The sequence below is a fragment of the Aphelocoma coerulescens genome, chromosome 7 (assembly GCF_041296385.1).
Source record: "Aphelocoma coerulescens isolate FSJ_1873_10779 chromosome 7, UR_Acoe_1.0, whole genome shotgun sequence".
NCBI lineage: Eukaryota > Metazoa > Chordata > Aves > Passeriformes > Corvidae > Aphelocoma > Aphelocoma coerulescens.
This window is the reverse complement of record NC_091021.1, coordinates 33271782-33296661: the sequence shown is the minus strand read 5'-3', so window position 1 is coordinate 33296661 and position 24880 is coordinate 33271782. Positions and strand designations below refer to the sequence as shown.

Sequence of the window (24880 nt, the reverse complement as noted above, 5' to 3'; positions counted from 1 at the left end):
GAACAATGAACCTTTGCCTATAAACTTTAAAGCAACAACATGAGTATGCCTGTTCCAATTATCTGCAAGTCTAAGGAAATAACAGCATCAAGTCTCATTTGTCCAGCTACGAAAGGAAACATACAGGGACATTTTTCATTTTATATATGGCCCAGAAACTCTTAACAGTGCTGTACTTGCTCACTTTCCATCTCAGTAGAAGTTTTTCCAACCAAGATCTTGTGCTGGATGCTTTGTGGCAGGAATGTGGCTCACCCTGTCAGCACCCTGCAGGTGCTGCACCTCTTCAGGTACTTGGTCCTGATCTGCCTTCAGTTTAACCGAGACAAGACAGATGGGGGGAGGGAAAGGTCTGTCTGACCAAGAGATAACATGACTTTAGCACCCTGGTATAGATCAATGCAGTTAGGACTGAGCAGCTGAGAGCAACTCTGCTGCCATACTGTCATCAGTCAATCGCTTGCAAATCTGCTTTCTTACACTTGTTCCAGTGGCATTTTCCCACCAAAGGTAGCATTTGCTTCTCTATTTTGACCAATTTAAGCAAGTAACACCTTCTCAACAAAAGTATTTATTTTTGCAGGAAACTCAAGGACAGACCAGATATAGGAGCACAGTTATCAACTTATTTGCCAAGTTGCCTTAACTTTTCCAGTCTGTTCTCTTTTTGGGACTGTAAAGATCATCAGACTTAGACCTTCCTATGAGTCAGGACTGCCAGTATCTGTGTCGACTTGGTGGCAGAACAAAACAATCCATTCATTGAAGACAAAATTAGTGACTTCAAATGTCATCTCAAAACATGTTTTTATTTTAACTGAAGTTACCAGGTAGGTGATCTCTCTGTGTCAAATCCTAAGAGCCATTAAACACTGTAGGGGAAGACATTTTTAAATCATGATGAACAAATATAATAAATGCTTTCTTTCCATTAATGACCAATAACGTGCATATGGTAGAATGGCAGAGTAGATTGATACCAGCCAAAACAGTTAGGCTTAGACAGAAAAGATCTCCTCAGTTTCATCATTATGAAGTGCAACCATTTAAAGCATGAAGCATCTACTATAAATGGGTAGACTATTCCCTTTAGCAGAGAATCTGATTTTTCTAATGTGGTCAAGTTACCACAGAAGAAAGATGTTCCTCTGAACTTGGACTTCAGATTGTCATTGATAAAGCTGACTTTGAATTTTGTTTTCTAAGACATTCCAAATATCTAACACTGAAAAATCATGTTATGGTCAAGAGAGAAAAGGTTCTGATTAAACAGCCCATAAATAATTTCAGTAATTGCTGTACACACCTGCTACATTAAGCTTTTCAGCTGCTCCTAAGCTGGGAGCAGAAGTGGTAGTATTGTTGGTCGAGTTTGCTCCTGTTCCATTAAGTACAAGATTTTCCACCTTGGACTCCAGCTTCCCAATGCGCTGCAAGATATTATCCAACAGGACAGCAAGTGTCTTCTTCAAATCTGCAAATGAAAAGTTAAACTGCTTAATAATGCAATACACACTTGTCAGACAGAATCAGAAAATAGATACAAGAATGAGACTGGAGATAAATATATCTAGAGAGAGAGAGAGAGAGAGAGAGAGAGAATGAGAAAGAGAGAGGAGACTTTCTCAGTGCAAATCTTTGCTATTCCCAGCTCTATACACTCATGTTCCCTACTTTGTTCAGCCTGAGATACAAGTTTCCCTGGCCATGGAACTTGTCAGCCTGTCTATTTAACAAAGTACACTGCAACTCATATAGATATCCACATTCAAGGTGAAATGTGAGTCTTTATGGGAACAGAAAAATGCTTGGTTTGCAATGGCTCAAGTAATAAGAAGCTGCTTAAATAATAGTGAGTCTAAACCTAAATCTGTATTCAAGCACCATCAGAGGAACAGTCTGTTGATACTCATGTGGGAACAAAAAATCCCCTTCCCAGAAAGGACAGCTTTGAGCCAGCACAAAAACCTTTTCCTGCATCCCCTCCACATAACCAGCTTCTGAACTGGCAAGTTAAAACAAAACAAAACAAAGTTAAGCTCAACCTTTCTGTTGTAGTCACAAAACACCAAAAATCATGTTTCCTTTCTTCAGTCTGTTGGTGATAGTCTCTGTTTGGTCTGACACAGCACTTCCTTGGCATGGAAAGCAATGAACAGTAACAGGAATTTGCATATCAAATGACAAAACGGAAAGAGTTCTCTGATATTTTTTTCCTTGGCTTTTATTTTGTTGAGATTCCTTGAAGGAACACAAGACAGTTTGGCAAGTTAAAAGAACTGTGGGCAAGAGGAGAAAACTAGACCACTATCAGACTAAACTCTATAATTATAATGGCAACAAGCCAAAGAAGACACTATTGTCCTTCGTTCATTTACCCTTGTAAAGATTAAAGAATTTGGTATGAGAATTTTACATTATTTTTCCATTTAATTACATAAAATAATTGCATAATATATTTTCTGTTTTATACAACTTTAGAATCATCTGTAACAGAAAACTTCTCCATACATCTGAAGAGATTCTGCTGTTGCTACATCCATTGTATTTTTGCCACGTTCATTCTGTGCTTTTTTTATTTTTCCCACTACTATCTCAATTCTTGTGCAAATGAGAGACTAAATAAGAAAATGCTATTACTTTTGAAAACTCATAATTCTTTTCTCCAAATGAGAGTTATATTTATTCCTTGGTGCCATAAAGAAAGCCTTTCTCATTGTTACTGTATTTTCCTTTGTCCTGAAAAGATCAGAAGGTGGAATCTGAAGCACTAGTCCACACATTTGGACTATTTTAAACAGAGTCCAGAAGTCATTTAATGCCATAGTGTGCAGAAGAAAAGGGAAGAATGGACTTAACATGAACAAAACCACAGTACAGAAGGAGGAAAAAAATCTAGGAAAAAACGTAGTAAAAATAATTTAGGAAACAGTGAGGAAGAAACATAACTTACATAAAGGCATACACAGATCATAAAGACAGAAAAGGTAAAAATTTATTATTTTTTAGTTCTGATACCAAAACACTGATATGAGAGACAGCTTGTCAGAACAAAAAGGCAAGTGGAGGCTAGTTTGAGAAGGGGAAGGCAGAAGCACAGATTCATAGATTTTTTGCAGAAGAACTCTTTACTGCTATAAAGAAAAATCCAGTATTCACTGTGTATATCTGAACTATAACTTTTGAAAGGAAAATGTTTGATCCACCTACCTGACAGGTAGAAAGAAAAAGTGAGAAAGTAAACAAGCTGTGCAACCACAATAAGGAATGACTGAAAACCTTTCAGGTGGGTAAAAGCAGCCAAATCAAGTAAACATTAAATTTATTCCTGAACATGGAAATCATGACTTTGCTCACTTAAAGCAATGAGAGGATAACATTAAGAAAAATAAAAAGGCTAAATAAGCAAGAGCAATAATTTTCACAGAAAACTGAAGAAACCTCTACCAATTATTATTAACATCCATCATTAATGTGCTTATTTCTGAAAAGCTAACCTGATTATTTGCTGGCAACAAGTCATTTGGTATGCCAAACAGGAAAAATTAACTTATTAAGTAATTACCTTACCCAGTTTCATAAAGTATTATTTAATATGGTGTTATTCACTCATCAGAGTGCTTTTCCCTGAAATATTTCAAATAACTGCATTACCATTATTTTGCGTCTTTCCAAACTACTTTGTTAAAAACACCTGACCAGACTTAAATTTTAAGTCTTTAATCTTAAAAATCTTCTCAGCCATGGACTTGAAATTTCTACACAAACCTTATCTTTCCCTTCACAGAAGTGTACGAAAGTTGTTTCACCTGCTTCCAAATACAGTTTAACTTCTCCTCAGGATCTTGACCAGTGTTTGGAGGCAAGTCAACTTATTCCTCAGCAGGATTTGGAACAGGAAATTAATGCCACAGGCAACAAGCTGCAGGGGGAACCTAGCTTATGGATATCCTGTACCCATATTAATGCAGTTACCTTCAATATCTGCAGCCAGATTGTTTGGGGTTTGTTGTCCATTTTCTTCAATTCACCTACCATCAAATACCCTTGGCACAGTAACAGGACACTGGTGATGGCTATACAGCAGATAAAGTTTTGTTTTGAGCTTAATCACACCACCCTCTAGGGATCTCTACTTTCTTGGACAGCCTCAACTCAAATATTGATCTAGTACCACTGTTTTGCTTGTGTTGCTTTGTAAGGCTACAATTCCAGTATAGTTCAACATGCAGCCACAAACATGGAGGTACAGAATAAGGGCAGGTTGTTATTCAAGCAATGAAGCAACATAATTGTTAGCTATGTTGGGGAAAATAATCTCAGGCTTACAGGCAAGCAAAAGCACACAAAGATTTGCTTTTTACAGGAAAAAGGAGTGGTGACAGAAACAAGACACAGAGAGAACCTTCCAGCAGGATGTTTTCATTGCATGAACCAAAAAGTACAGAGCATTAAGAGAAAACTAGAGAAAAAGGTGCAGCTTTTCTATCTATCTATTGCATCCTAGTCTATATTCTTTGTCTAAGCATACAAAAACAATCTACTCAATTTCTTCAGAGCTGAATATTAAGACAACTATAAAAGAAAACAAATCTAGATGACTAATTAGTTTTCCAGACAGCCTGGAAGTGCATAGGTAAGTAGGAAAGAAAGTGAGTCTAAAAACTGCTAAACAAGTAAGGTGTATTATGTGATCTTAACAGAATGGAAAGGAACAACACGTAACCTGAAATTTGATTATTTTATTTAGTAATATTTTCTGGTAATAGGCTTCATTCTTTTCTGCTTGCTTTGTCTGACACATGCACAAAAACTTAACTCTCCTGTACAAACTGGAAGAGAGTAAGCATTAAAACCTACTGCCAAAAAAAGCACTTAAACTCACGGAGTTTTCCGCCCTGAGGCAAATAGGATATATTTAAGCTTAATTTAAGATTATACCAGATAAATAAACTTAAACATTAAGTAAATTGACTGAACAAAGAAGTTAAATGCGAAAGAAGAAGAAATAAATATAGCAGGTCTCCATTTTATAACTAAGGTAAGTTTTTCCACAGGGAATTTCTTAGATCACTGAAATGAAAACTGAAAAGCCTCCCAAGTTTCTCACAAACACCAAAAAAGTTTTTTAAAACTGAGTTCTAACAAATAACGCAAGGCATATTAGATAGAGCTACTAGACAGATGTAATAAAAATTAGCTGACAGCTTAATTTCCAAATGATTGGCACATAAAATTCATCCCACTTCATACTTACAAGGGAAGAGCATTTTCTCCATCTGTACAGAAAACACACAGGGTAAAGTACTGCCAACTGAGCGGCATTATGAAGTAAAATGTTTGGACAATTGAGGAGAAAGCCTTAATCAGATTATCAAATAACTCAGAGAACACACTTACCGTATGCTGTCACTGTCCCAACATAAGGCCCATCAACAACATTTTTATTTTCTTCAGCTAATGCTTTGATGTATCTTTTGCTGAGATCCAAAATTTGCTCACGCAGGACTGAACTGCTTTCGTGTTGTGTTTGTTGCTGAATAGTAAAATGCAGAAGCATCATTCCCCAAATAAAACCAAAAGTCACCAGAAAAAAGCCAAGTTTCTGAGAGGACAGCTTCCATGGAGAGAATGCCATGATTCCAACAGCTTCACACAGTTACTACAAAGGTTCCTAAAGCATGAAGACAAACAGCAAGTTCATGGTCCAGGTATATAAATATCACAGAGCAGGACTCAGTCTTGTTCCAACTCCTTTGTCAACACATATCTGTATTTCAGTTCCATCCTGTTGCAAGAGGAGAGAAAAAAGGATAGTTAGGACACCACCTGAAGTTTTTATTGGCCACACTAGCTCTTCCCTCTAAGTGATACAAACCAGGAATAGACAATATGCTTGCTTTGTAAATGCTTAATTTGCATGTCTCATCATTGTACTGGAGTAGCCAGAGCAAAAAGAAGCTGAGAAAAGCACTGGAAAGACAACAAAGGAGGAGCGATGCACCTGAGCAGGTGGAGAACACCTCACAGGATCTGGATCAAATTCCCTGCCTGAAGAGGTTTCTAAGGTGTATTTCAAAGTAGGGCTGCTGTTACATATTTATTTGTGTGTGTGTATGCAAAACTTTGCGATGTTGCCAGTGCAGCAATTTAAGACAATTCTCACTGTAACTCAGTTCTCAGAAAACAAGTAATTTTAGCTGGTAGTGACACTGTTTGGGGTTCCTGGCAAGAGCTACAGCATATGGCTAGATAGGTGATCAGGAAATCAGACTCCCTCAGGGGTAAAGAGGAAAGAAGAAATCTACATTATTTAAGCCAATACACTCTCGTGGCTTCCACTGCAAGCAGTCGGGAGGCTGGAATAATGTCCTGCTCATGTATGGCCTCTGCCGTGCATAGTTACTCCTCATCCATAAAACATCCTCCAACAAGTTTGCTCTTTGCAACTAAATTGAAAGCACAAACTTCTGAATGCTGCAACACGTCTTCTGTACATAAACTAATATTCTCAGAGCTTTCCATACACAAGGGAAAAAGAATTGTAATAAAGGCCTTCAAGATACAGTAGGACCAACTTTTCAAGGTAAACTTAATTATAAAATCTGGCATAAACAATCCAAAGGCAAGAAATGGTCTGTGATGAGAGTTAGAGGATGGGTCCTTAGCTTAAAGTCCAACTAGAAGGGATGTAATTAAAAGGTAATAAGTGTAACCTATCATGTTAGAACACAGATTTGGTAAAATGTTATCCTTTTAACTTCATAATGCTCCCAGACAGGATTAGAGAACATAATGTTCCCTTCCATTCTGCGCTTGCACAGATAATGCAGATGTTGCTCTGCTTTAATAGGATAATTACTCAGATGCCCACTGCTCCCTGCTTGTTAAAATTCCCTATGGATCTTCTACTTCCTGCTGAATCAGGAGTTTTGTAGTGGGACACAAATACTTTTGGAACACTTATCTTCAACATGTCTTGAGTGTGCACATTTCACATCACTGATTAACTGTAGAAGTGAAGGTGCATTACTTGAACTAAAAGCAGGCAAGGCAGACACTGTCCTGTGCACTCATGTTGCTAAAAGAACAATCTGCAGGCTTCTTTTGCTTAAGGAGGAATGGGGCAGAGAAATTAACTGCAAGTACAATGAAAAACATCATAAAGCCCTCAAGCAGACTTTTTTCACACAGAAAGTATCTCAGTAAAGAAAATGAACAGTCTCAACAGGGAAAATTAAGGACTCTGTTTAATGCTGCTCTCCATAAATTTCAGTTAATTTTCCAAGAAATGGCAGGGAGAAGTTTTACTTCTTTCTGTTTATTTAACTATAGCCTTGGGATATTTTTGGGCTGGCTGAATAGTAGAATATTGTTATTTCATTAAAAACTGAAAGTTTTACTATTCTTTTGCAATATGGGGTGTGATAAATTATAGAAAATTCCATAGTTTAAAATAACATCACAACTTTAAGAAGAAATCTAAAATATTCAAGATAAACTCCCTCAGTGACTTAACTTTAAGTAAGCCCTGACAGCACCCTCTACAGCAATAAGATCTGTAGTTAAACAGTCAGTATTTCTTCCCCAATTACCACTTTTTTGTGAAGCAGAAAACACTGAATAAGAAAGTAAACCTATCACCACCATATTTTAACAGACAAGTGTTAATGGTTATTTATGACTAGTTGTTTAGGGAAAAAAACCCAACCTCTGAACATAATTAACACTAAAAACAGCAATTAAAAATGCAAGTATTCCACAGTCTTCTTTTTAAAGTTCTAGAACTGAAACAAAGATGTTATAAGAAACAGCATAATGACACTGAACTATGAGAATGATTGACTTAAACAGAGCTGTTGACTTTTCTGTTCTATTTATCAACAGAAAAATAAATCCTGGATCCACTCAAAAACAGTAAGAAGGTAGACAGCAAATATTAAGCTTTTGCCATAAGAAAGGACTAAAATTCATTGACAAAGAGTGGCCCCTACTATTTCAACAAACAGAAAACCCCAAACCCAAATGTCACCAACCAGCCCTATTTTTCCACAAGCAATTCCAGTGGCCAGCAACTTGAGTGCTCAACAACAGGTAGTTAACTAATTAACTTTACAGCACTGCTGGTGGCCATGGAGGTTTATAACGTGCCCAGCAAAATCCCTGTGCTTCCCAGCCCTTCCATGGCCAGCTGAACTGATTTTGGTATATATTTAATCCCAGATTTGACAGCTGTCAAGGACTGCAACACAACTATTCCCCAGTAAATGATTACCACTAACCTATAATGAGTCATTATTTGGTATCTAAGTGGACAGAAGATATCAAGGGGTGATGTGGAATGCATGAAGACAGCAGCACAGAAATGTCTCTGTGTATTTCTGTTTTGACAGGAAATTAATAACTGAACTGAGCAAGAGCTGAAGCAATAAACACACATTTGTCTACTATAATCATTGATGGATTTTGACTGACAAATTATCTCTCTGCCCATACCAAGTAAGACATACCAAAACTTCAGGTGGTGGTATATTTCCCTTATTCTCCTGTGCATCTAATAAATGTTCCCAAGGGAGGCAATCCTGTTAACTAGTAAGGCCTTTTCCTAATCTAGTCTCCAGACACACTATCCTCTAAAGAGGATATGGGAACCTCTAAAGAATGACAGGTGCTTTTTTTGCACCCACTCCCCACCCCTTTTTTAAGCTTTGGAAAGACGTGGTCACACTCTAAGACATCTCTTGAAATAATTCCAGCACCCTCTGGAAACTGGATGTTACAGTGTGAGTTTGTTTGTGAAACTGTTAGGACGAGAATTCCTCCTGACTTAGTCAGAACAGCTAGTGTACAAAAACCAAACAGAAAGTGTGAAGAACAGGATGAAAGTGAAAGGATACACGAGGCAAGAACACTTCTAATAAACAGCATCTTTGTTATGTTCTTTCTCAAATTCAACTCTAACCAGCCAAAATCCCACCACAACTGAAACAACATACTTCGGGATGGAAGGAAGGAGGTTGTTTGGGTTTTTGGGGGGTGTTTTTAAACAGTCTAGTTACATCTTCTGTGAAAAACATGCCACAATTTACAACACAACTGCCCCTACCCTGAACAAAAATGATTCACTTAATTCTTTTAAAAAGGGCTAACCTTATACCCATTTACATAGGCACAAGAATTTTAAAATACTAAAAGTACTATTATATAGCTTCATTAGAAACACATTTTCTCTATTCTGTATTTAATAAACCCCTGTTCAACAGCTGGTCAATTCACTAGTTAGAGAGGATAACATTACCATGCTGATGTCATTGGTATAAAAAAACCCTCACACTATTAAGAATCATCTCAGAGAAGTATTCCAATGTTAAAGTGATCCATTGTACATCAGGGGTGAAAACCACACATTTCACATTTCTCCGCATTATAAGATTTAATTTTTTTTTTTTTAATGCTCAAATTAGAGTACAAACAGTTCATCTTCATGTGAACAGATTTTGGTGACATATATCCACGTATTCCTCTTTAAGTTTTAAAAAGGAGAATTAATCATCTACAAGAGATTAAGCAAAGTCTCTTTATAAGTATGTACATATACCCAGCTTGATATTCTCTGTCCAACCTGTACCTATATTAGAAATAGTACTTAGGGTAAGCTTGGAACACCACTATCCTCAGGATACTCAGGATTAAATCAGGATACTCAGGATTAAACTGTTCATCAGTTGACTGCACCGTTCATCAGTAGTTACACAGTTCTAAACCCTTAATTGTCTGTAGTCAAAGAAGCAGCTTTTGCACCCAAAAAACCAGCAGCTTGAGTGGTATTTAATTATTAGGTTGCTACAAACTCAAACATAAGCAACATTACACATCATGACTAGTAAACAATTTATATACATTTTTGCACCAAGCGGCTCAGTAAAAATAGTATTTCCACTGCCAGGAAAAGGTTTGCATTCCAATGCCAAACATGCAAGTCCCAAATTCTGGCCTTTTATGCTTAAGAAATTATTCCAGGAATAATTGTATGAGCTAGAGCTGTGTACCAGGTGCCTCTTGTTACAGCAAACAGCTTAGATATGAGATAAGAACCAAGGGCTGGAAAACACGGGCACAGGTCAAAAGGAGAGGTCCCAAAACTGTGCACTACTCAGTGATGGCCAATCACTAGTCACTGATGGGGTGTAACCCTGAATTTTGGAAAAAAATCTGCTTTTCTTTTAATAGCAGCAAAAGCTGAAAAGGAGGCATAGGATTGCTAAGCAACAAGAAAAGGCACCTGTGACAGGCCCATCAAGGCCTGTGGCCATCAGTGCTAAATCCATGGCACCAGTTCTGTGGTACCCTCTGCTCACAATTTATAGTGAGACTTTTACAGACTAATCGCTTTGACTGTGCAGTGGTAATGACCAGGAATGGGTAAAACCCAGCCTTTAGCAACTTCAGCAGTTTTAAAACTGCTTTGTTTCACCAAACCTTCAGTCACAGCAATCTCTCATTCTCCTCTTACATATATCCATCCAGACACAAACAATGTGTATTCAGATGCAGCCTCATGCCACCCTGCCTGACTCTCCACAGTTTGTTATTGTCTCATAACCAGCTCCAAGAGGTGCTCTTAAACCCCTCACATCAGGATCCTCATGAAAATACTGAGCTATTTTCCAGATTGTTTCCTGAAGAGGGCAAGCTGCCCTTCTGTTTACAACTGTTTGATTCTGTAGGACAAGTTGTTACAGACCAGCCAAGGACAAACATCAAGACGTGACCCTCCTCTACTCTTACCGAGGGTGTGTTAACCTAAAAGCTGATGATAATTCAAGTGTGAAGCCAGCGGGCTGCCAGCACACTGGAGCTACAGCCAGCAAACACAGGGTGAGTGAAAACACCTGCCATACCCCCGACCTCCTCTGCTAAGGGATGCCAGGAGTCATGCCTCATGCAGAAGCTGATGCAATACATCCTAAAATGGATAGGCAATACTCTAAAACCTCTTTTCTAGGAGTAGTGAGTCCAAACTGGGAGTGCTACGTTTTAAGAGTTTAAGCCAGACAAACTTCCAGTATACATAAACGAGAATTCCAGGCTGATGTTAACCACAGCCTTCTACTGCAGCTGCATTGCCTAAACAGATGTGCACCATAACCCAACTGAATGCAAATTAATGGATTTCCTGGTATTGCAGTTGTTTATTCCTGCGGGAATATCCCAGCTGACGTCCCACCCCATCTGGCCAATCTGTGTTCTGAAACAGTGCAGTCTGTGCTGTGATTGTGAGATCTTGGCTTCCCTTAGTCCTTTTGGAGGCTCAATCTACATTTCCTTCTTTCAAAACACAGCATTAACAATGGGATAAGCTACGGCCTCCTACTTAATGCAGGCGAGTGAAATCAAAGAACAGTCACATGCTCTGTTGGTAGAAGATAAGAAAGGATCAGAGAAGAGAAAAAGAAGCCTGATTTCTGATAAGATTACTTGCATTTAGACACAATGTGTGCTCATACCATTGTCAAGTGTCTTTGTACCACACACATTTTGACTCCAGTACTGACACTGCAATTAATTAACCAATATACTTAGGAAACATACTCCACTAACATTAAACTATCCACACCTAAACAAAACTTAGGGTCCTCAGTTACAAGGAGCGTTCAGAAGCAGTTTAGCTGCTGTTCAGCCACTGACCATGTCAAATGCATAAAGCAGAGGTCAGACAGCAGGACAACCAAAGGCCAAATCCACACTTGCTCAGGGTGCCACGGGCTGTATCCTGCCTGACTGGGTCACAGAAACAAATGAAGAACATTCATTTCAATAGATCAAGTCATAAATTTGAAGGCACCTCAAAGCATTTTTGTTAATTCTAAAATAAACTTTCTTCATTCAGTTGTGATCAGTCCAATAAAAGGCAGAAGGCTGATAGAAAAGGTGATAGAATGTCCTGGAAGGAGCAGAAGCATACCATCAAAGCTGGTAATACTAACTCAGATCTGCACGTCCTAAGGCTAGGTGAGGGCTTCCAACTGGTTGAAGCTGTACATATTCCCTACACACCTCACAGGCTCCTCAGGAAGAAGAGGTAGCTGAAAAAATCCTGCAACTATACCAGATTTATGCACACTTTTGCTAACTACACATTTTATAATTTACTTTCCTTAATATAGAAAATAAATAAATGTATGAAACCATTTCCCTTAACTGTATTATGGAGTCTTGGTTTTGCTGTTCCTTCTGCTGCTCAATGTTATTTTCAGCAATGTTTCTGCCAACCCATTCTCTTCCACTAGCTGACAGATGTCACTGTGTCTTCTCGCTCACCACCCATCTACAGCTGATGTGGCACCATGTACTGTGCCTGAAGAGGCAATTTGGGGTGTAATCCCATGAAGTGAGAAAAGCAAAACAACACTGGGTCACAACAGAAGCAGCAGGACAGATGGACTGAGGGAGAATAAGAGTATAAATACTCCAGGTTTGGGGATTTTTTAGGTTGGGGAGCCATGTTTGCTTTTGTGCATGTGCATGTAGTACAAATTGGCAGGAGGTGGTGGGATGAAAGTTGAAGGAAGGGAAAGCAGTCTCTGATAAGGTGCCATAAAAACAAGTAAATATTCATCTTGAGCAAGCAGCTTTCCTTCTCTTTCAAAAATAAATTCCCCCACTTAGAAACAATTTGGGAGGCATCCCACCTTAATTCCCTCATGCGGGTCTGTGCTTTCCAGTTTTCTACCTAGCACATCACTTGCTGTAGTTCAGTCCTACAGAAATTAAATCAACTGATGTTCTTCCTTTCATGCAGTTTGCTTACTGTGATATTTCAGGGAGGAAAGAGCAAAAAAGGGAGAACACAGCAGGTGAAGGGAAAAAGGATTAGAGGAAAATCCATAAGGAAAAATCCTTATGCATTGAAATCCTTATGGTACACATACTTTTTACTGGTTAGAAATGCTCCAAGCAATGCATTTAAGAACATAATTACAAACTCACTGGATCTTTCTATAAACCAAATGAACGTTAGGATTAGGAATACGACTTCAGTGAACTTCAAAAAATCAGAATCATTCCTGATCTTGAACAGGCAAAAGAAGTGTACATTTTTACAGCCATTTACAGTCAAAGGACAGGGAATATTAATAACCTTCATCTTGCTGCTGCATTAAAACCATATGCCCAAAATAGCATTTTCTCACTGAAAAGAACATTTTGGTCAGCATGCTGACCAAGAGATTAAGAAACAGTTTTTGGTTTTTTCTGGGTTTCAGTTGAGGTTTTTTTTGGAAGAAATTAACTTACAGAGCCTGAGCGTCCCAGTCATCATCTACAAAATCCCTAAAACCAGTGAAAAAAGTCTCCACGAGACATGCTTTCATGGCTTCAATAGTCCCTGAAGTCCACTGCACAAACAAACCTTTAAACTACTTCATTAATTTTAACGAATTTTAAAAAAGGACTCATGGCCAATAAGTTTTATCATATTTCTAGTGTGCATAAAGTACATTTATTTTTCTCTTCCCCTTCTTGCAATTCCCCTCACTCAAAGACTAATATATGACATCCTCTTATGTCATTCTCAATTTTACATTTGGCATTTGGCCTCTGAAGTGCAAAACCCATGGCACCTGCAGAGAAGCAGGGCCTCACACTTTTCAGATCACCTGGATGATCTCCAAAGTCATGAGCAAAATATCCTTGGTTCCTACACAGCAATCCCATGTGTGCTTCTGGTAATGCTCTCCCATTTCTTTAGGGCACAGGGTATCTGTGCAAGAGCAAGAGCTGCAAGCATTGCTATGAACTTACGCAGAAAACTTTATTTATTTTTAATGAATAATAAAATTAACTTCAGCTTATAATCAAAGCAACCAAATTATGAGGTACTCCAAGAACAACTAGGTTTATTATATAGAAATTGGATCCATTAGCTAATTTCTTGCGTCAAGCTGATACTCCAGGCTCCAAACTCACCCTCTGCTATTAACCACAAATCAGCCTGTTACATCACATCTTATGGTCTGTCCAAGAGGAAAAACAAGCAACTCTCAAAAGGAGCTCTGTCCAACTCTCAGGGGAAAGTCAAAACCCTCTTTGTATTCAGCAAGAAAGCTCTCATCAATGTGGATGCCCAGGTATCATCCCCTGTCAGATCCATGGTCAACAAGCTAAATGCAGTCTTCAACATTGTACTGGACCCCAGACAGACAGCCAAATATAAATACAAGTTCCAAGGAAAGATCCAAACATGTTCATGCTCAAAATACTACACCTTATGAAAAAGTTTTTCAAAAATAGAAAACAGATAATATAGGAATATAAGTACATCTGCGTAAAAGAGTTAAATTTCTTGAATTTTCTACCATTTGCTGGGAATTGTGGATAATCAAAACAAAAATAAATTCTCATTAAATTGCATTTAAATTAATTTTTGTTACACGGTTCTACACACAAACTTTTTGCAAAGGACAAACACCAAGGGAAAAAACAGCAGAGTCATATTAAAATGGAAGAAAGCAGAAATAAATATATAGAAATTTTTTATATTTGTGCTATTAAGCAAGTGCATATCAGATCACAGGGAGGACAAAAAAAAGTAAACAGCTAAGCTAAACATTAAAAATGTTCAGAAATATTTATCTTTTGTTGCTTTAGAATTTCTTGAACTTGGGTCAAAGTATAACATTTCTTCCAATGGATTTGTTCTTGGCAAGCATGTTGAACACATTCCAGCCTATGTGGCCAGACAAATGGCTGAAAGTACAAGCTGCATCTCCAGAGTACAAAATTTAATGGAATTAAAATTTCAACACTGTCACCTGTTTGGAAGCAACAGTGCTGCTGATTATTCCATCACTCTGCATTTAGGACCTTTGCTTTATTATTGAAAGGATGAAATTGTAATTTGCTTCATATCTAATTCAAAAGTTAGTAGGGCAGCAAAATATTTTTAACCTCTTTCCTGCATATATCCTGTTGCTCAACACTGATATTTGTCAACAGCTGTTACCACCAAAGATTAGAGAAGCACTTTTAATTGAAATGAAAGAATGAAAACTGCCAATGTTTCTAATTTCTCTTTGTAAGTAGCAACAATCTGTCACACAGAGATGTTAAAATATTTAAAGGGACATAAATGGAGTTCTGTACATGTGCAATGAAGCCCAGTTAGAAACCTACAGTCACAGGACTTTAGAGCAACAGGCTTGAAAATAATGTCAGAGGAAGCATTAGACAAAAGTTTCACTATCTACACAGCTCTGATCCATCCATCCGGCCACAAGAAAACAGTAATAACATGAGACTTCGAAAAAAGCCCTCTCTGCACATGATTCTCACAATGCTGCTATGCATTTTAAAACTTTGTGAGAAAGTACAACAAATACTGAATGACAACATTGTCAAAGGAAAGCCAGTGAGGGCAAGCTTGACCACATTCTAACCTGTCACTGACTATAACCACTGTACTGCTGGGAGGGCATCAGCTTTCCAGCCATCTGCAGGATCTAATAAACTACACAAGTTTCCTTTGCAAAAGAATGAGCTGTACTTAGTTTATCGTAGGGCACAACTTCTGAACTATTTTGAGTAGGTGGAAAACAGCCTCCCCTCTTTCAGCATCCCTAGACAGCTGTAGAACAACTTGTACTGGCAAACTCTGAGGAATAGCTCTGTTTCAGCTGTAGCTCTAACAAAGCTAAACAGGGGAAAAAAGAAAGAAGTGCCGGGTAGAAAACAGCCGGCACAGGCAGCAGAAGGAAAATGAATTAGTAATAGGCTTTTGTGGTTTCTCTCCAGACTACTGCTAGGCAGGGAGAGGCAGGACAACACACAAGCCCACTACCACAATAAAAAATAATGTGAAAATGTCCTAGCAAGCAGCATGGGTTTCTGATATGATGTTTTACACAAGACAGTACTAAAGGATGCATACAGAACCCCCTAAGCTCTCCTCATTGCTTATACCCTATCATTAACAGCAACGTTCCTCTTTTTAGCCTCTCTCACTCCCAGGTTTTCAGGTTCTCTAGATAGTGATAATCTACTCAAAAAAGCTATTTCATCTGCTGTTTCTGGTCCACAGTGCAGTAATGGCTTGGGTAATGAACTTCCTTTAATGCCTCAGTGCTTTTTATAAATAATCCTAATTACTAGAAAGGCCTCCTTTCCAAAGCATGCTTTGTTGAAGCTATTATCAATACTCCCATTCAAGGTTTGGTAGCAAAAGTAGCTTCATTTTCAGTGCTGAAAGCAAACCTTTATTCCCCCTGCAATGCAGTTTCAAAGTAAATGTACGTTAACATCTTGGAAAATTTAATTATTTACAATACTGAATGCTTGAATAGTCATGAGTTTCCTTTTCCTTCTCCAAGGTTCTAGTTAAACTCAAATAGGAAAGTTATCCTTAAGTAGATCAGAAAATAAAGCCTGAGGTCTGTCTTTAATAGATAGAATCACACCTTATCTCTTGAAATCTCTATTTGTGTGAGCAAATATCACAGCAGAACAGGAATACATCTGCAAAAGAACCCAATAGGTTTTGAGGACACGACATTCACACCAAAAGCGTTTCAGCTCAGACGTGTGGGCGTCAGTACTGGGAGGACGGTGCTGTGGATTGTATCTATTCTGGTTTTAAAGATGAAATACCAACCATTCGAGGATATCACTTGCATTCCTGGAATATTTTCATTACAGAGCAACTCAATTTGTGCTCCCCAAGAGTACTCCATTAAATATACATATATATATATATATCCACGTGTTACCAATTCACTTCCAAAAGTGTGTCTCATGCAAACCTATGTTTGAGAACATGTTAAAGTTCTCTGAGCTACAACACTCATTCATGTTATAGATATGCATCAAGGAAATCACCAAGGAAGTAAACTCATAAATCAATTGCCTGTAGTTCTTCTCTCAAGCAACATAATGCAATTTGTAATGTTAATGGCCAAGAAGATATACAAAACCCCTATCGCTTCCTTTACACACATTTTGGTTATAGATCAGCACACAACTGCAGATTTACTGAGACTGAACACACTTGAAAATAGTTTGGCTCATGCCTGACTGAGCTACAGCTTTATCAAAAAGGGTTTCTTGTGTTCCTGCAGCTCTGTAACCTGCTAAGGCTGCCCACACCAGCTATGCTCCATTTTACAGCCCCCTAACCACTGCAACAAAATGCAAATACTGCAAAGATGAATACCAATTCAATTTTCTGCATTTCACTTTTTTCCACCAACTCTTCTGATTCCCTATCTTCCCTTACTGTAGAAGCAGAGGCTTACTCAGCCAGCTACTAGTTCACAGAAAGCTTGTAGAAATTTCACCACTGGTTTGACTGAAATTCCAACGGGAATTGGAAGTATGAAGGAAAAAATTGGATGACTGAAAGAGCATTGTTTCTTTGGGAAATTAGAATAGAATAAAATCAAAGAGGCAGAAATTTTGTATTCACACATTCTAGGTATAACAGATTACAGATAAATAATTATCATCAATAGGAAAACAAAGCTCAGGTCTTCCTTTTAATTATGAACAAGAACTTGTAAATGTCATCAGCATCTCACTGATGCAGTAACAGATGAAATTTCAAAATAGCAGATAGGAGAAGAAAGTTGTAGAGAAATCAATAGGTAAACTTGAAAATCTGACAAGTGGGGAAATCACTATAAGAAACACAAAGTATTAAGCTGGTAAAGAAACTGAAAGGTGAGGAAGGGAGAAGAAAAAAAAAATGCCCTGAATGAGATGAGGCAAGAAAACATTTAAATGCAAGTCTAAGAGAAAGTAAAGAAAATGAATGTTAAGCAGATGAAAAGGTACTAAAAAGAGCAGCCTGACAGACAAGGGCTACACAAACTGAATGGCTGAATACACTGGGTCAGGCAAGACCAAGAAAACACAGAACATGACATAATGCTAAATCAACATTGTGAGTGATTTGCCAACAGACACAAAGGCGACTACAAGTGCAAGTGGCAAAGCATAACTAATAAGCTTCCACACATAAATGGGACTTTAACTATTGATAGAGAATACAGTTTGCTTGTCAAAAGTTATCGCTGTTTCCTGATACACTTTAGCTGCTAAAACTTTCATCTTGAGTGAGAAACAGGTGGAGCTTTTAGGTTATGAGAAAGTCACAAACAGTGACTAGAACTTCCTATTTCAACACCTTCCTTAAATAAAATATTTAAGATAACGGGAAAGTCATTCAGAACTGTTCCTCAATATTACCATTAGGCTTATCAATATATCAACTTCACCAAAAAATTAACTTCTCATAGGGTAAGCTCTCTATGCAATTTATCTTCCAAGCACTTGCATCGATTCAAACCATAAGGACCCAGTCCTTGGTAAACAGGGTTTATTTCACTACATATATATACATTCACGAGTATAGTAACTTCTACAGCTTTCAGTAGTCCTCAGGGACAAAATGTAACATCATCTTTGCATAAGACATTATGGGTCTATGTTAATGTTACTTCATAGGCAGTAAGAGGATTCCGGAGACAGATGGTAACAGGAAACAAAACCACAGATGCTGCAAGAACATATTCAAGATCTACATGCAGGATGATGAAAATATTTGATATAAATGACATATTAAGCATTTACAGCTCAAGAAGTCCAAGGTCTAGGGTCCCATTAATTACTTAAATAAACTGCTGAACATCTTCCCATGTGGTCAGTGACAATTCAGAGCAATACTTTCAAATGTTCCAAACCAGCCTCCCTCTTTAACATATTTCACACACTGAGTCACACAGGAGAGATACTCAGAAAAACCATATACCCACACAGCTAACCACAGGTGACAGAAGAGACAGAACTAACCATCCTTGATTGACTTTGGCAATTTCTACTGGTTCCTCTTCATTTATTTTCAGAAAAAATTCCTCTCAATGTTCTGACAACGCATAATTAATTACATTTATTGACACCGAGGTTGGAACATTAGTCAAGTGTTGTCACATTAAATATTGCACAAGAGTGCCATGAGGCTTTTTTTGGTACTATGAAATCTGAAGATGTCCAGAAGAGATGTTTTTAACCCCACCCTTGTGTAGAGTTGTTTAAGCAGTTTTTCAGAGGAGTCAGCTGGCAGCTCAGTGTCTGTTACTAGCACACCACCACCTCCCAGCCCATGTACTCCCTCCAAAATTTGTATGCATTCGCTTGATCAGGCTTTCAAATTGTACTTTGCTAACAACAGAATATGCTTCCTGAAGGTTGGTAAACATGCTTCATCACCAGCAGCCACGCTTTAGATCTTGCACTAGGAATCATCCATGTTTTAACAGGTGGCTGCGTAGTGAGTGTCAAGCAAAGAAACACTCCCTTGCATAACACCCTGTTTGCATTTTCATATAAGCACAAAGCAAGAAGCACATACTGCTAGAGAACAGAATGATTTTGCTGCATATCAGATTTTTCAAATTTCTTTATCAAGTTATGATTTAAATATCTCATCTTTTTCCTCTTCCCCTTTGCTTATATGCCATTGGAATTTCAAACTCCAAATCCAAGTAAAGAATAACCCACCAAATACTTGGTACTTGGCATAGGTTTATAGAAGCAGCAATTCTCATTATTTCGTTTTTATTATGCACTAGAGGCAAAACTTAAGTAGAAAAAAAAAATCTCATTCTTCCCTGAAGGTCAGCCATTTCTGAGGCAACTCTCAACAGTCAGATAGGAACACTTCCATCACTTTAGAATAATAAATTTAGTGGGGCAAAAAAAATCAATAAATGTATTTTTGACAAACATACACAACATATATTGCATATGTATATATAGAGATTAAAGAAAAAAGCCCATACAGGACTTCTTGCAAAATCTGCTTTACAAAAATACAGAAGAAAACCATCTTTCAGACTGCATGATAATGAAAAAAATTCGTATTTTGGCATTTTTCCCCATTAAAGTCAACATTTTGATCTTTTTAGAAGATAGGGAGAAGAAAGGATTTTGAAGGACAAAGCAGGAACTACAAATAACCCAGATCTAACATTAGCAGTGGGTGAAAGATAAATGCCTAAGAAGTTTTATGAGCAAAATTGAAGTGACATTGCAAACACTGCAAGCAAATGAACATCAGGAAGATTAAAAATGCAAGCAAGCAAAACGTAAAGAAATGTCAGCAAAACCACTAGCAAAAAACCTCCCCCCACTTCAGCCAATTCCAAGGAAGTAATTTTTAAAGAACAACAGCAGAGAGTTTTTCCCTTTCAAAAAGAGAAAGGCACCAAGACATCCCACAATTTTTATTCAAGAGCCTTGACAAGAATTAATTTTTAAAATTAGTGTTGCATAACTACAAAAAAAATAGTCATCCACTGAATTAAATAGATTTTAAACAAAAATATATTCACTAACATTTTCTATTCTTCCTCCTTTGCTGAAGTTTTTTTTTATTGCAATATGACAAGAAAGTTTCAGAAGCTCAGGTTTGGAAAGAATATTAAATTAAATACCTGTTGTGCAATTTTTGAAGAAAAGTAAATAAATGGGACCAGCTAAAACAGAGTAAAACAAAAACCAGCCCAAAAAAGAATGAATTGAGGCAAGGAAAAAATGTAGTAACCCCTAGTTTTCAACAAAACACCTTATCTTGTGTACCCTTTTTAACAAAAACAGAATTCAAAGAAAATAAAATTAAGAAATTTTGCAAGAAGATAAGACTGATTACAAATTCCAGTGACACAAACAATACATTCATCTCCACTTGACCTAAGCTTCCAATTAAAGCAGGAGGGGAAAACAAGCTTGTCCAGTATTGTTAAAGGCTAAATTCTCAAGAGGTTTTAAGCCAATATATAAAATGCAATTACAAGGCCACACCACAGCTCAAGTGACACATATATGCAAAATAATATAAACATATAAATGCAATTCTTGTGGATCACAAAAGCCCCACAATTCTGACCATATTTTTCGCAAGTCAAGTTGCAACCCTTATGTGTATTCTGCCTGGAAAGTCAGATTCTAGATGCATCAAACTGGACAGTACAGAACAACAAAAGAAATTTAAAAAAGAAAGAAAAATTACCTCAGCTCCCTCGTAGCCAAGTGTTGGATTTCGCTGGGGTACATAGTGAACACCTCCTATCATACAGAAAGGATTTTTAAAGCCAGACCTACATCTCCAGACTGGTATTTGCCCTGCAGTAAATGCCACACAGGGATTAGGAGACCTTGGTCTCTCTGATAGCAAGGACAAAGATCTGTCTTGCGCCCGGCAACCAAGCCGTGCAAAAAGAGAGAAGAATGAGTGGATGGACTGGACACACAAAGAAACCAACCTCAGGAAGTACTGCCAACAAGAGAGAGAGTCTCATTTCTTTTTTGTCCTGTAGTCATCACAGCAAAGCAGAGTTTTCTGAAGAGATCTGAGAACGGTGAGGCTTTGCTGAGATTAAAGGGAGATTTCTCAACGGCTCTAGGAAGGAACAAGGCAGAAAGCAAAAAGATGCTTTTCACAGAGTCTGTCTACAGGCAAACCTACGTGGGCAGAACGTGGCCCTGGGGGAGGTAGGAAGTAAACCCTGCTGGAGGGGGAGGATGGGGACAGGGAATGTAAAGAAAAGATGACGTTTCAGTGGGGTAACAGGAGGGGAGCAAAGGATGGGCAAGGGGAACATGGTCAGACCAGCGTGTACAGGACAACACAGAACTTCAGAGAGCTCCCAGCACAGCAAGGCCAGAGAAAAAATCCTTTTACACTAAATCGAGATTAGAAAGGGGGGAGGTGTGTTTGCCTGTTAAAACATTTATGCTACATGACAGGATGAAAATGGCTATACCTCACAGAAAGTATGTCAAAACTCTGCAAGACTCACACTTGGGGATTTTTTGCCCTTTTTTTTTTTTTGATATTCTCACATTCAGAATTTGGAAAGAAAGGCTGATACCATGGATAGGGAAGACTGGGAATGGAGATAAAAATTACTTTAAGAACGTGAAATTTGATTTATTAGCTTAATGCAGGCTTATTATACAATATAGGAATTACATGCAAGAGTAAGTCACTGCTAAAATAATAATAATTTACTGTTTTTTTCTTAAAGAAAAAAAAACTCTGTTACTATCCACATTTAATCACTATGACTATTAAGGAGTGAGAAAAAATTCTGAATCTCTGCCAATACCAACATTTTGCTTTACTACAGAAATGTGCCTTAAATGGAAGTAACACAAAGAAAAATAAGGGGGTTTTTGTCAGTCATGCCAGATGACTGTCAATAAAAAAATGCTCAGAATTTGTAAACAGTTTCTGAAATATTTTTCCTTCTAAATTTCAAAGAATAGATGTCTCAGAGGTGTATCTACAGAAGTGTTGTTTTTATTTTAAAAAGGCTTCTTTTTGCATTTATCATTAAGACTTTTAAAGCACAAAAGGTCCTCTTCCTGAATTTTAATGTATCCAACAGGTTAAAGAATCCTAGAGAAATCCTTCATGTTATGCAAAGTACTGTCCTTGAAAATTTTTGTTGTTTCTACCCTTGATCCCACAACATTAGGATTTCTTTTAATTAACTGAGAACTGTAAGGCAAGCTCTGAAAAAACAAAACAAAAAAAAAGAAGTCACTTTAATTACAGCAACTGTCAACAGCACAGCAAGAATTTTAGAGAAATCTCAATAAATATGCAAAGAGGTGTCTAAGAGATTTATGAACATGCCCAAATACCCAACTCCCACAGCACTTAATGAGACACTCCTGGGTACTCCTGTAGGTGTCTGAACACCTTCTACAAAGCAGACTCGGGGTATGGCTGAGCATAATTCACACCTGTAGTCCCCATCAACGTCAGCTTGGTGTGGTGGGCTTTTGGCACCTCCAGAAAAGCCCACACATTTAAGTCACTTCTGATTATCTCCATCTGGGCACATTTATTCCTGTACAAAATTATCTCATCTCTGTTTATAGTTTAAACCTCAAGCTTAGACCTCGGGCTCACACATGGAGACAGGAATACTAACAGCAATTTATAAAAGAGTAGGAGTGAGGCTAGAATTTTTCAGCACCATTTTTTTTTCTCCCTCCCTGCACCCTTAATGTGTTAAAGAGGGAGGGAAATAAAAAAAAAATTCTTTAGGATTTGGAATATTATACTTGCTACATTTGGAAATATAAATCACAGCTGTAACAAGAATTCATGAGAACAAGAAAATTTTGAGATTGAAAACTGTTACTGGAAGTTATCTTTTCAGCTACTCTTTGAGATTTGCTTAAACATGGAAAAAAATGAGACTCATATTTTAAGCTTTCCATATTCCCAATTTTCCTCATAACAAGAAATCAAAGTTTACAGCTCTGCTTTTTATATTGTATCAGTTTAGCACCTGGATTTAAGGTATTTTTATAGTAATGCATTTTATATTTTTATATGTTATGAATATAAATACCATCATAATAGATACTATGTACTAATAAAAACAATATACAACATATTATATAGCAAAATAGACTAACATCATGAATGAAGATGAATCTGAAGAGAAAGGAAAGATAGATATAGAGATATATAAATATATATGTGAAGTCATTTTCCAGCACTTGGCTTTTGAGAGGGTGGTCAAAATCTGTTTAATTGTGGTATTCAGAAAAAAACTTCATCAGTTCAAGGACTATCTATTCCCATAAAAATTGTATATATTTAGTAAACTCTTTCTTGGCATCATCTTCAGAACATTCATATTAACAGATGGAATAAAAATGTGGCTCATAGGCAGGACAGACTGACCTTCCAGGCCAGGACTCATTTAACCCATGGACAGATGGGACTGCAGAGTTTAGAAACACTGCACATTTCTGTGTCCAGTTAGTTCCAAAAGTTTGTCTGGGTCAGTCACTCAAACCTGAAGACCTAACAGTGTTATAACTTCCTCAGGTCCTGCAGATTCTTATTAAATTCAATAAATACAGATATCACAGCCAGGACTTTTGAACCAAAATGCTGGGCCCCCTGCAAGGGAATTTATTATTGTTCCTAGAGTTCACATTGCTGAGAAACGTGGCCTTCTTGAACACAGGACAAGGCTGGTAAGGAGCCTGCAGAGGCTGCAGCAGGCAGGGACTGCTGCTGTGTTTCCTTAAGACTCATCAGCATTGCACAGCTGACAGCACAGTGACAGCCCACAGGGACCTAGCACAGGCTGCAGTCAAGGTAAGGAGAAAAAGATGGGAAGACAAACCTTGGAAATCCTTTTATCCTTTGCAAACTGAAGTAGATTTAGTTAACAGTGGAAGCAGGTGAATGCGTTATCATTGACAGGGCTGTCAAGCACTGGCACAGGCTGCCCAGGGAAGTGGGGGAGCCACCATTCCTCAGGGATGGAGAAGTCACATGGATATGGCTCTAAGGGACATGGTTTAGAGGTGAACTTGTCAGTTACAAAAAAAAAAAAAATCATCATGGCTTGCAGCACTTCAAGAGGGCATAATTTCTATCACTCAGAAATCCTTCTCAATTATGTTACCCAAACTGCATTCATTCCCATACTGAGAAAATGAAAACTACTATAAAATCACCTCTACTCATGCATTTTTGTTTCTTTTTTTTTGTTAAATAGTGAAAGTAGCAGATAGTTTCACTTAGGAAAATAAAACAATACACTGAGTGGTTACAGTGACAATGCTTGAGAAGAAGCTACTCACTGAATGCACTCAAGTGTCTTTTTATAAAAGATCATTAACAAAGTACTCCTTTGAAGAAGTAAAAGAAAAAGTTTGACCCAAATTCAGCATTTCTCTCTTTACATTTCTGTTTTCAGCATTGTGCCTGATCTCTCCATCATCCTTAACCCCTGCTGCAGTGCCTGGCAATGACCCATTGTTACAGCCTTGCAAAGTGACTGAGCAACTC

At 37.7% G+C, this 24880-nt stretch overlaps 1 protein-coding gene across 5 annotated transcripts in view; it reads right to left on the bottom strand.

The window, feature by feature from the left end:
- Positions 1 to 24880, bottom strand: part of MGAT5 (alpha-1,6-mannosylglycoprotein 6-beta-N-acetylglucosaminyltransferase) — a 111656-nt gene that overhangs the window by 61781 nt on the left and 24995 nt on the right. For all 5 annotated transcript variants that reach the window (XM_069021209.1, XM_069021213.1, XM_069021212.1 and 2 more), the window contains 2 exons: positions 5401 to 5788; positions 1307 to 1474 (listed from right to left, as the gene is read on the bottom strand). In XM_069021209.1, the coding sequence (XP_068877310.1) occupies positions 1307 to 1474; positions 5401 to 5638 (406 nt within the window). In that variant the 5' untranslated portion in view covers positions 5639 to 5788. The remainder of the gene's footprint in view (positions 1 to 1306; positions 1475 to 5400; positions 5789 to 24880) is intronic.